The 14,321-nt window shown below is 36.1% G+C and overlaps 1 protein-coding gene across 4 annotated transcripts in view; it reads right to left on the bottom strand.

Annotated features, from left to right (window-relative positions):
• Positions 1–14,321, bottom strand: part of adamts14 (ADAM metallopeptidase with thrombospondin type 1 motif, 14) — a 108,957-nt gene that overhangs the window by 88,594 nt on the left and 6,042 nt on the right. For all 4 annotated transcript variants that reach the window (XM_079595086.1, XM_079595088.1, XM_079595087.1 and 1 more), the window contains exon 3: positions 2,556–2,712. In XM_079595086.1, coding sequence (XP_079451212.1) covers positions 2,556–2,712 — 157 coding nt within the window. The remainder of the gene's footprint in view (positions 1–2,555; positions 2,713–14,321) is intronic.

The raw sequence follows: 14,321 nt of genomic DNA, 5'->3' as shown, positions 1-14,321 counted from the left end.
CAAAAGTTTTAGACAGAAGTCTCTTCTGCTCACCAAGACTGTTTATTTGATCAAAAATACAGTTAAAAACAGTGAAATATTATTATAATGTAAATCATCAGTTCTCTATGTGAATATATAGTAAAGTGTAATTCATTCCTGTGATCAAAGCATCATTACTCCAGTCTTCAGTGTCACATGATCCTTCAGATATCAGTGTAATATGATGATTTGATGATCAAGAAATATTGTATTTTCCAGGATTCTTTGATGAATAGAAAGTTCAAAAGAACAGCACTTATTTAAAATATAATCTTTTTTATCATTATAAATGTCTCTACCGTCACTTTTGATCAGTTTGATCCTGCTGAATAAAATGACAAATTTCAGTTGTGTATATAAAGTAGGGCTGCACAATATATAGAAAATATAGAAATATCACAAATGTAATGTATATATCGCGATATGCATATCTCAACGGCTTGCCATAACTGTTCATGAACAAAAGACAAAGAGAAAATCACTCGCTGCTCTCGGCTGAATAACTTTTGTAGCTTTAATACGAATCAGTGCACTCTAAAAAATGCTGGGTTGTTTTAACCCAATTTGGGTCAAATATGGTCAAACCCAAATGTTGGGTTAAAAATGTAATTATAAAATGTAACCCAACGGCTGAGTTTGTCCATATTTGACCCAAAGTTGGGTTAAAACAACCCAGCATTTTTTAGAGTGTATATACATAATTCATAGTGTTTTATTTTTACATTTGATTATTCGGTTTCTGTTGTTAATAACCCTAATGTAGGATAACCTGAACCCCTAAACCTTCACTCTAAAAAATGCTGGGTTGTTTCAACCCAGTTTTGGGTCAAATATGGACAAACCCAAACATTGGGTTAAAAATTTAATTAAAAATGTAACCCAACGGCTGGGTTTGTCCATATTTTACCCAAAATTGGGTTGAAACAACCCAGCATTTTTTAGAGTGTGTGGGTTACACAGATGTTAAAATAACACTTGTTATATTTCAGCAAAACACTGATGTTCACTTTCAGACGCTGTATGTTTTCTCGTCGCGAAAAGAATGTGAAACGTATATAATTTTAAAGATATTTTAAAGATAATTTAAATTTACTTTACACACTTTTTAAGCATTACCGTATCCTATATCGAACATTGCATTATTTCATGAGTTATCGCATTTTTCTTCAATATCGTGCAGCCCTACAAAAATGCTGGGTTGTTTTAACCCAATTTTGGGTCAAATATGGACAAACCCAAACGTTGGATCAAAAATGCAATTTAAAAATTTAACCCAATGGCTGGGTTTGTCCATATTAGACCAAAAATTGGGTTAAAACAACCCAGCATTTTCTTTTAGAGTGAACCATCATGTACTATGGAACCATCATAGTCTTTGTACGAGAGTTTTCAATTGTAACAAAAATATATAATAAATGGATGAGCCGAATCTGCGATAAATGATCCGTCAGGCCCGTGAAGATCTCTTTCTCTTCCCCGGTGGGTTTTCCAGAGTTCTGGACAGGATTTGTCCTGTGAAAGACCGTCTGTGGAGGCGGATGTGAGTTTACGGCACCAGTGAGACGCTTTAATGGGATAAAATCCTGTATTTCCTCGAGTGACTCCATCAGTGTGTGTGTGTGTGTGTGTGCTTCAGCAGATCTGAGCTCAGCGCTTCAGTAATGAGCAGACAGACTCTCAGGGTTCCCACACCTCGCTAACTTACAATCAAGGACTTTCCAGATCCAGTACCCTCAAACTCAAGGACTCAGTGTGGGACTCGTATCAAGAGAGAGCAAGACATCGAGTTAACATACTGGAAATATGAGAATATGCTGCAAAAGTTCATTTATTTCAGTAATTCAACTTAAAAGCTGAAACTAATATATTATATAGACTCATTACATGCAAAGTGAGATATTTCAAGCCTTTATTTGTCATAATTATGATGATTATGGCTTACAGTTTATGAAAACCCCAAATTCAAAATTAGAATATTGTGAAAAGGTTTTCATAAGCTGTAATTTTTAGTTGTAAATATGATTATAATACATAATAATATGATATTATTAATAGATGTACTTTAAAATTATTCTTATTTTGTTAATTTGTTTTATTTATTAATAATAATAATTAGTAATTCATTCATTATTATTATTTCTAAATAATAAACACTTTATATTATACAGTGATATATTACAATAGTAATAGTTCTTATTTTGTTTGATATTTTTATTTAGCAATAAATATTATAATAATACATAATAATATAATAATTATTATTATTATTAATAGTTCTACTTTTAAAAATATTATTATTATTATTATTATTGTTCCTAAATACAATTTTTTATTTTACAATTCCAATTCCTATTTTGTTAATAATAATAATAATAATAATTAAAATAAAAAAAAAATCATATTGCCACATGATAATACACATTTTGGGGTAAATTGTGCAGACCTGGAGCTTTTTTTTCTCAAACTTTAAATCGGAATCAGAACAAGTGAATCAGAGAAAAATCCCAATTGGATGTTTTTTGACCTCTGCTCACCTTCATTGTGGAGGTCATCGCGCCTCTGACCCTTGTCCCTTTTGATGGCCGATCTTCGGTAGACCACGTGGACGCGACCTTTGACCTCGACCTCCTGCTGACCTTTCTCCAGCGGCTCGATGAAGAACTCTTCATCATCAGTGCGAATCAAGCCTGCCTGAAACCACAGATCCATCAGACAACATTAAATCACATGAAACTAGTCGGATCCAGATCCCAAACCCAGTCTGGAGCCGCACGGGTATATCTGTGGCAATAGCAACTATACATCGTACGGGTCAAAATTATCCATTTTTCTTTTATGCCAAAAATCATGAGGATATTAAGATCATGTTCCATGAAGATATTTAGTAAATGTCCTACCGTAAATATATAAAACATGTATTTTTGTGAGTGAATGCAGCACAATCGTGAACATAAATGCACAACTTTAAAGGAGATTTTCTCAATGTTTACATTTTTTTGCATCAGATTCCAGATTTACAATAGTTGTGTCTCAACCAAATATTGTCCTATCCTAACAACACTTTCATCAGGACTATACGAGCGTATGGGCCATAATGTAGGCCAGGACTCGACGCGTTATTATTTCTGATTATTGTAATCTTCGCTCCTTTTGACATCAGCAGCAAAGCATTGAGGTTTGGTAAAGTTGAGGGATGTGTGTCAATGTCATCACACTAACATGATTTACTATGATCATAAATATTGAGCCATGTAGATAATTGTGATTAACCATTTAATTCTGTTTTGTTCGTGTCACTTACAGTGTAAGCCTATAAAACAATATTTATTACTTGGAAACATATATAATGTAATAATAATAATGTACATGAAATAGGCCCATACAATCTACTTCAATGTTGTGAAAATTAATCATATTTAATTTTAAACACTAGTGTTCAATAGTTTGGAGTCCGTTTATTAAATAATTTTTTTACTTTTATTCAGCAAAGACGCATTAAAATGATCAAAAGTGACAGTTTATACAATGTTTCTTTCTTTTGAACTTTCTATTCATCAAAGAATCCTGAAAAACTCAATTGATCAGTTTCCACAAAAATATGAACTGTTTTCATCACTGATAATAATCATAAATATTTCTTGAGCATCAGATCATCATATTATACTGATTTCTGAAGGATCATGTGACACTGAAGACTGGAGTAATGATGATAAATTCAGATTTGATCACAGGAATAAATTACACTTTACTATATATTCACATAGAAAACAGTTTTATATTGTAATATTTCACTATTTTTACTGCATCTTTGATCAGATTAATGCAGCTTTGGTGAGCAGAAGAGACTAATCATTCTTACTGACCCCAAACTTTTGAATGATAATATAATAAATGATATAAAAAGGAGGAACAATATGTGCATTTAATGGCGTTTCTTTAATCGCTTAAATTTCCCTTATTTGGATAGCAAAATGTGACTGAAATTTAAACTGCACAATTCCAAATAATTAATAAATATCTAAAATAATTGTGATTAGACTGAATATCTACGATTTTTTATTTTATTTTTAAATCACGACAGGCAAACCATAAAATACAACTTACACAAATAATTAATAAATATCTAAAATAATTGTGATAAGACTGAATTGTGATTAGACTTTTTTTAAATCACAACTAAAATACAACTTACACATGCGGTTCTCACAAAAAAAAAAAAAGGAATATTTTCACACCAGAAGTGAACAATCACGCTAACAGCGTCCAGAAGCGCCTAGCATCCCGACGGGGAGGTTTAGCATGAGCAAACACCTCTTCTATTTACTCCAGAACATGGACATATGGAGATAAAGCATGCAGAACCAGTTCAGCTCGAGGGGTCACGGCCTGTCCATCATCTTACAACTCATTCTTGCCAATATGACTGAGAAAGCAGTCGTGACGCCTCTTTAAGCGCGGATATACACTACATTCCACATATCAGTTCCACTGACTTTGAAGGTGGATATTTATAATACAGCGAGACGCTCCGTCCAGATCCATACGACCGAGAGATTTTCACACACGCAAGCTAGAAGAAACAGACTTTACTCGGACAGTCTCAAACATGCACACACACTACGTTTGCATTTCCAGAAGAAATATCTGTGTTTGGTGTTGTGTCAATTTAGGAATGAAATGTTGCATATAAGAGCTTCTGCTTTATTACAGTCATGATGACACTCAATGTACATCTAAAAGTGTAAAAACTAGAGCTGTGAAACGATTAATCACATCCAAAATAAAGTTTGTGTTTACATAATATATGAGTGTGTACACTCTAAATGCTGGGTTGTTTTAACCCAAGTTTGGGTCAAATATGGACAAACCCAGCCGTTGGGTTACATTTTTAAATTGCATTTTAAATCCAATGTTTGGGTTTGTCCATGTTTGACCCAAAATTGGGTTAAAACAACCCAGCATTTTTTAGAGTGTACTATGTATAATTATGTATATATATATGGTAACACTTTACAATAAGGTTCATTAGTTAACATTAGTTAACTATAGTTAACGTTAACTAATAATGAACTGCACTTATACAGCATTTATTCATCTTTGTTAATGTTAATTTCGACATTTACTAATACTTTATTAAAATCTTGTTAACATGAGTTAATGCACTGTGAACTAACATGAACAAACAATGAACAGCTTTATTCATATTAACTAACATTAACAAAGATTCATAAATACTGTAACAAATGTATTGTTCATGTTAGTTAATACATTAAATAATGTTTAATAAATGAACCTTATTGTAAAGTGTTACCATATATATAAATACACACACATGCATGTATATATGCAATAAATATTTGCATGTAAATATATTTAAATATAATTTATATTATATATAAATATAAATATTTTATATAGAAATAACACATTTTTCTTACATATACATGCATGTGTGTGTATTTATATATACAAAATAATTATACACAGTACACACTCATATATTATGTAAACACAAACTTTTATTTTGGATGCGATTAATCGCGATTAATTGTTTCTCACAGTCGTAAACAGCTAAAGATGGAAAAAATAGATGCACCAATCACAGTTCAGTATGCAAAAAAAAAACACAAGAAAAAAGACCAATCAGAACAGAATATTCAAATATTACATCATCAATGTCACATTTTGAAAGAATTTTGTCACTGCAAGTCAAAGTGAGATTTTCAAACTTTCCTAAAAAGTCGTCCAAGGCTGAAAAGAAGTATATTACTATTAGTAAAAGTGATTGTTATGACTTATTACAGTCAGAATATGGGCTTGTAAGAGTTTTGAGCTGAATAAAAGCAGAAATGTTTTATCTCACAAGCACTATGGAAATAATAACAAAGCAAATACTTGCATAAATGCACAGCTCATTCGTAACGGACCAAGCGCTGTATTCGGGGGATCAAGAGTGTAAAACTGCTCCTCAAAGATGTGACTTTGAGAATAAGAATAAGGTGCAATGCTGTAAAACACAGCTTTCCTCAGCAAACGAAAAGACAAAGCAAAGGCAGCGTCCGGCGGAGAGAAGAGCCAGCATTGCTCTTTATTGGCACACCACAGCAAAACATGCAATTTGAGGGAGATTGTTTGTCAACCTATAATTTGTATCCAGGAGCTCGTCCTTCTGTTTGAGGAAAACAATCCTGAGGCAGACGTCTGCACAGCGACACTTCTTCTACTAAGGCCGTGAGTCCACCGAAGCGGTGTCAGCCAGGTGATATCCGCGGAGCCGTTACTAGTGTCTCATTTCACACATAATTTGTTTCTGTGTTGATTCTATATTGAAATGTTGATACAATGTAATATATTTTCTTTGGCTCTTGTTTTAAATAATTTTGTTTCATTATTATGCTCGTCTGTTGATGTTCTACAAGCAGAATGTGGCGTTTGGTCGGTGTGGTGTTAGTCCCGCCCCTCCTCCACTGTGATTGGACGGCTGGGTAAAAAGTAATGAGCGCTGCGTTTGAACGTTCTTCAACTCTTGGCGACCGGTAAAAAACGGCGAGCGCCTCGTGACGGTGCCTGTCCACTACAGCAGTGGTTCCCAACCTTTTTTTGTCTGAGACCCCCAATATTTTAGGGCCCCTTCACACTTAATGATATTATCGCTCTTGTAAGCTTGCAGCAAGGATGACAAAATATGTTGTTTTCAAACAAACGGTATGTTTACTATAACCAGATGTGTTTATGCACAAATAATAGCCTATAATATTGAAAATACAATAACAAAAACATCAGTAGGCCCTTTGTAATTTAAAAACGTAAGCCTAGGAGTAGCCTATAAACTGGCCCTATTTTAAATGCAATAACACAAATATTCACACTGGTGTAGGTAAAACGATAATAATATAGGCTATTACTAACTGACTGCTGTCTGGGGCCTCAAGACTTGCATGTTATTTGTGAGACTTTATCAATGTGAGGCTTTACTTTTGAGGCTTTTAGCACTATAGCGAGCGATAATAAACTTGCGTTTATTAACAGAATAATGCGTCTTTTGGAAGAACATTGTAGCCGGAACTACTTCTCTCTGTGTACGTCTGTGACGAGTCACGCAGGTCCTGGGCTACTCCACATCCCAACCCGTGTAAAATAGTCCCAATGTAAACACTTATTATAGGAGTACCAAAGTGGTTCAGGATAAGACAAAAACACGGATTGGAAAATGGATTCATGATGAACTCGCTCATTATAGACATTTTGTACATTTTGAACGGAAAAAAGTTAAGGACTTTTATTTAATGCTCATTGCTCAAAACTTTTCAAAATATGACGCGACCCCCCCACAGAGCTCGCTGAGGCCCCCTTGTGGGCTGCGACCGATGCACTACAGCATTCCCATCACTGCCGCTGGCGACGCTATATAACGCCTCCGCTTTGGGGTGTGTCGGTTGCTGGGATCTGTCACTGATTTTTAACCGTAACTTTTTTGGGTCTAAAATTATCCAAAATAAATGTTTGAGTACATAACCAACCAGTGTTCAAAACTCTTAGCTTGCCTTTAATAGCTCGATTCAAAACGGTACGCTTGTAATAATGTTGATTCCAGTGGTTCTGGGGGATTTCCACGGGAAATTCGAGCATGTCTTTGCGTCATTACGTCACATCTGTACACATGAAGAAGAGTCTCGGCTAGTCACACTCATTTGCTGTAAAGCGCAAAAGACTTCGGAGTGGCTACAGAAAAAAAGAGACTGAACCGGCCCATGCGAAAACAAGGATAATATCGGAAGGGCATTAAAGGTTGTGTAGGTCAGAATTGTCTAAAGAACTTTTTTTCAAATTGGCTTAAACTCTTTATATACCAATACATAATTAAAATGTAAGTACTTTGAAAAAGAGAGTATAAAAATTGAGTGACTCTAGTGTATTTAATCTTCAATAAACACAGCTCATTAATTCCATTCGGGACGAAACAAGTGATTGGCTTGCACGACTGTCACTCTCCGTCGCCATGACTACCGCCGCTATTACCGCCGCAGTCGCGCACCCGTGTTTAGGTGGGAGTGAATGGAATTAATGAGCTGTGTTTATTGAAGATTAAATACACTAGAGTCACTCAGTTTTTTATACTCTCTATTTCAGAGTACTTGCATTTTAATTATGTATTGGTATATAAAGACAGTTTAAACAAATTTGAATAAAAGTTTTTTTAGACAATTCTGACCTACCCAACCTTTAATGTAGTCACGCAATGCTAATGTTGCAATTTGAGAACAAAGTATAATTTGCACGGTTTGACGTGATATGATAAGCGATCGTTAGATTTAATCAGCGCAATTTACTGCAATGCTTTTTTCCCTTAGTTAGAACAGAGATGACGACGAAGAGGAAAAAACTACACACTGCAGCTTTAAAGGAGCCTTAAGTGCTTTTCTTGATTTTATTTTTTGTTTTGTACGAGTATTGTTTTTTATGGTTATCTCTGTGAAACTCGACCAGGTCTCCAGAATAAGAGATATTGATATCTCAATGTGATTTGCCTGGTTAAATAAAGGAAACATAAATAAATGATCATGTGTAACATCACGCAGGGAAGCTTCACACTCATTAACACAGATTCCAGAAGCCTGACGAACACGACAAGAAGCTCTCACAGCACTACTTCAACTCTTCACAATCCCATCAGTCAACACAACAGGAGCAACTACACATCTCTCGAAATACACACGCTTCATATCCAGAGTAATAGCAGTTCAAGCATAAATAACACTTCTTTCATCATTTAATCTCCTCATGTTGTTCCTAACCTGACATGAAGCTGAATAAATGACGACAGATTGAACTATTTATTCCACTGGCGTCGTGTGTATCAGTTTTCCTGGCTGGTCATATCCCGGTGGCCTTGACTATACGTCTGTGATGGAAACACAAATAGCCTCTTCTTGATACTGGTAATGCTCCTGTTTCCAGCGCACATGAACGCATTTAGACCGCACATCATCGCTGCTGCATCCATATTCAGTGCACACACTTAAACTTATGAACTTACTGCACATCTGTGGGATCCTTCTGCACATTTTACTGCTAAGAAGAAATCTATGGAAGCTTGTTTTCGCCACAGAATAAAACATTTTAAAAGATAATTGCGACTTTTTGTTGTAAACTCGCACTTCTGGAGAAATAAAGTCAGAATTGTGTAATATAAAGTTGCATTTATGTGTTATAAAGTCAGAATTGTGTGATATAAAGTTGCATTTATGTGTTATAAAGTCAGAATTGTGTGATATAAAGTTGCATTTATGTGTTATAAAGTCAGAATTGCGTTATATAAAGTTGCATTTATGTGTCCAACTCGTAATTGCAACTTTATATTACGCAATTCTGACTTTATATCTCCTGATTGCGTGTTATAAAGTCAGAATTGCGAGATATAAACATGCAATTCTAAGAGAAAAGTCAGAATTGAGAGTTTATATCTCACAATTCTGACTTTATAACACACAACTGCGACTTTATATCATGTAATTCTGAAACAAAAAGTCGCAATTACCTTTTTAATGTTTTATTCTGTGGTGAAAAAAAAGCTTCTATAGATATCGGTCTGATTGTTTATAAAAGTCATAATAACACATTCTCCACAGTTTACACTCTTGCAGGAAGCCAGATTTACTGGTTTTCCATTTAATTACCGGTACTTGGCTGACACGGATCCTGAGCTGCCATTGGTCGAAAAACTGAGCGCCCGTTTGCGTTATGTTGAATTGTCTTAAAAAATACAGCCTGAATAGTGATGTTTGGTACACAAACAAATGATTATTATCAACTATTATCAAACTTATCAAATTATTATTTTTTAACAGGCCAGTCAAAAGAATTCAAGATGCAACTTCGCTCGTGAGTTAGCGGGTTGAATCAGATTCACTCCCAGACAGCATTATAGTAACGGCCCAGATCCGGTACATGTGGATTAAATGCGTACCAGATGTGGGCCGGACCTGGACCGACACTACGTTACCGTCAGGGAGTGAATCATTTAAAATAGTTCACAACTGACTCCATTACTGAACTGCGAGTCATTTTTCGGTTACGTCTGATTCAAAATGAACCAATCATTGTCCAATCAATTCTTTCCTTCAGTGATTCTGCTTGTTGACAGCAGGTGTTCATCATTAATGCCCAATCATCACTTAATTAATCACTTAAGTATCTCATTAACTGTAACGTTATTTTAACTCAGGGATTTTGCTGTGAAGAACCGTTACTGTGATGCTTAGGTTTGCGAGAAGTCTGTTTACTGATTGGTTGTTCAGATGACCACATGTAAATTATACCATAATTAATAACGGTATTCTAATATACTTTATTTTTATATAAGGGTTGATTCGACTGTACGTGAAACTTTGTTTAGGTGACATGTTGGAATCATAAGCATCACAATACTTTATTCATTCATTAAAATGGAGAAATATTATGGCACATTATATTGTGACAGCATCAAATTTGGAATTATTTGCAGATTGCACTAAATACTAGAAATGATTAATGTGTGCGTATAAACATAATAATATATAATAAATTAGAATATTAAATAAGTTATGAATAATATTTATATTTTATTTATACATATTTAACTCCCTATAATTGTTTCTCTTTCGTCTGGAGCCCTGTATAGTTCACTGTTCAGAAAATTGCATGAAATAAACAGGTTTCCATCAGAAGAGCAGTGAGAGAGGAGATAATGATTCTTGTCAGCGCTGAAGCACAAAAACAAGACTTCTCGCTTCTGTGAGGACCATGTAAACATAAGCGCAAACTAGTGACGGCACGTCCAGATTTCCCAGAATTCAGGGAGGTCCGGCTGAATCTAGCAACCACTAAGATCCTGGACGCAGAGATACGCTTTCACAGAATTGCATATCATCGCCATGCGCTTCTGAACTGGAGTTGCTGTGGGTTGACTATGAGACGAGTCTGAGTTACAGATCGAAATAGTCTAGCGATTCAACTGACAGCGGTCACATTCGCTTTTTAAAGCGGTGCTTGATTATGATTTGACTTTTCTAACTGTAGTTAGTGTGTAATGTTGCTGTTTGATCATAAACAACATCTGCAAAGTTACAACGCTCAAAGTTCAGAGCAAACGGAGATATTTGCTTTTAAAGAAATCACTTTTTAAGAACTACAACAAACGGCTGGTAGGAACTACACGAGCTTCCTCCCGTTAGTGACATCACCAACCCTAGAATTTACATAAACCCCGCCCCCTGAACACGATTTATAGATCATGACAGAATATGCTAATCAGTGACTAGAAGATAACTCCACATAATCTATATAAATTCATCAACTAACCATTCAGAAATGTCCTGTTCTTCTACATGTGTCACTTCTTCTCGAGTCTCTCCATCATTCTGACTCCGGTTTGAACATAAAAGGCTAAAAGTTTTAGAAATTTTCAGTGTGTGTGTGAGGTAATTGAAGCTGCTCACACACACACACACACACACACACACAAGCACTTTAAGCTCCGCCCTCTGTGCCGGGAGCAGCAGCTCATTTGCATTTAAAGGGACAGAGACAAACGGTGAGTTTTTGCTCAACCTCAAAAAGTGACAACTTTAACATGCGATATAAAAATATCTGTGGGGTATTTTGAGCTAAAACTTCACACACACACTCTGACATCAGAGACTTATTTTACATGTTGTGAAAAGGCCATCACAGGACCGCGTTAAGACCACCTTCGCATGCACACGATGAACTCAGGCCAGGTTTTAAAGCATGCATGTTCAGCGTGTCCTCAAGTGCATGCATGCCGATTTATTCAGCAAACTCTCCTGAGGTTTGTAGGGTGGGGGACGTTCTTCCACACACACACACACACACCCTGCAAGCCAAGACGTGCTCGTGTTGATGTTGGCGCGCTCTCAATCACACACTCGGCAGCTGATCTATCTTTACCGTGACAGCCGTGTTTCCTGATCCGAGCCATAAGATGATCTCATCGGCTTGAAGGGGACACCCTGCTATTCATAAAACCTCGAGGATGTGCTTTCAAATGCTGCGCGTTACAGTGGCTAATGCGCATCTCTGATCCGTGCTCACGCTGAGAGCAGCTGTCTGGGCATTCTGGGATTCCTCCATCAGCGACTGCGTGTCCGATGACCAGCTGCACGGAGGCGGATAAAGTGGAACAAACTTTTAATAACATCCTCTCCGTTGCGTAAGAGCTCTGATGTGGAGCTGTGTGTGTCCATCGATGCGCTCCGTCAATAACTTCATGAGTCCTGAACACTCAGATACCAGTTTGACAGACTGTAGATAAGAGCAACTACACGGATCGATATCGGTTTAGTGTCACACGGCAGCAGAGGTTATCCGTTCACAAACAACCATATTTTATGTGTGCAACTCTCATTATTCTACAGTCAAACCAAAATATATTCACACAAATTTCTCACAGTTTATTCTCTATAGTTTAGAAAATGGTGATAAAATATGAGCAGAACTCAATATTTGACAGGTTTTGTCCGTCCTTCTGTTAGACTGTCACACACACACACACACACACACACACACACACACACACACACACACACACACACACACACACAGGTTTTGTCCATCCTTCTGTTAGACTGTCTCACACTCACACACACACACACACACACACACACACACAGGTTTTGTCCATCCTTCTGTTAGACTGTCTCACACTCACACACACACACACACACACACACAGGTTTTGTCCATCCTTCTGTTAGACTGTCTCACACACACACACACACAGACACACACACACAGACACACACACACACACACACACACACACACACACACACACACACACAATGTCCTTCTGTTAGACTGTCTCACACATGAATTATGTTGAATATCTGTCAGCTGGTAAATTTAACTACACAATTAGATAATACCAGTTTAGCTCAACCAGTGACCAAGCAATGCTTCATTGTGTTCAGTGTGTGTGTAAAAAGAGCATTAGCAATTAAAGACAAAACACTGAAGAAAACATGATCAGCTCAAAGTGTCAATCATTTATGGTCACAAATTTTTATACATTTTACAGGTAGTTACTGTAAATGATCTATAGAGTCCTGCACCTATATGATATAAAAAAATATAAAAAATGATATCTGGTGTCTGAATAATTTTTGGTTTGACTGCATATGACTGTATCCTTAAAGGCATAAAACATACAGAAAATATATGAAAATCTTATGCATAAATGCATCTAGCTATGCACACACACACAAAACAAGTGTGTTATATCATTTTTGGTCCCAAATTTGTATTAATTTTACAGGTAGTTACTGTATGAAGAGTTATTTGGGTATACTATGTCACAGTTTACTTTATTTTGCTCTCCTCCTCACTTACATAAATTATCTATAGAGTCCTGCACCTATATGATATAAAAAAATATAAAAAACAATATCTGGTGTCTGAATTGCAACATGAGGCATAAAACATACAGAAAATATGTGAAAATCTTGTGCATAAATGCATCTAGCTATGCAAAGAAAAGAAAGTGTGTGTTTCTGCTTTCTGAAATGTTCACACACACTATGCATTCTCAGTGTTGTAGCTAGTGGACAAAAGCATGTATTTGAAGCCTTTTGAGTCTCTCTTCCAGCTCAACTACTGTCATGGACAACTACAGAATCTCACTGAGCAAGTCTGTTCAATTGTGTGTGTGTTTTATTGCCACCCTGTTACACTCAAAGCAATGCATTATGTTGCTGCATCGTAACCGCATATATTGTGAAAGATTGTTCATTAATTGGCTTACAGTGATTTTCACCATATTTTCTGCTATATTCAGCAGCAAAACTCTACTTACATCATAAATGCTGCAATGAATCTGAAATAAATATGCATGGTTTGCATGCTGGAGACGCGAGGTGTGTGAGAAAAGCACGTCACACATGTTTCAGTTTTCATCATCGTGTCTGCAACAGTAAATGTTGTCTGATCAGATCCTCATGTACAGCTCAAGAAACACTTCATTGTTGCGGTGCACAGATGCTCAGTTCACCTGTCGTGTCACGGACTCATAAACTAGCACTGATAAAACACTTTCGATGAGAATATAATTATCTTTCATCCTTGGAAGTTTCATCCTCGGTGTGCATTGAGCATGTCGTGCGCCGAAACTGATGCATTGCAGAGCACAAGATGAAGTTAAGCCATTTTTACATTTATATGTATAAACGCTTTTATCCAAAGCGACTTGCATTGCATTTCAAGATACACATTTACATTCTGATCAGTTCTTGCTTTCCCTGGGA

Source organism: Phoxinus phoxinus, assembly GCF_949152265.1.
Source record: "Phoxinus phoxinus genome assembly, chromosome: 21".
Taxonomy (NCBI): domain Eukaryota; kingdom Metazoa; phylum Chordata; class Actinopteri; order Cypriniformes; family Leuciscidae; genus Phoxinus; species Phoxinus phoxinus.
The sequence above is the reverse complement of the archived record's forward strand: the minus strand, read 5'-3'. Positions and strand labels throughout refer to the sequence as shown.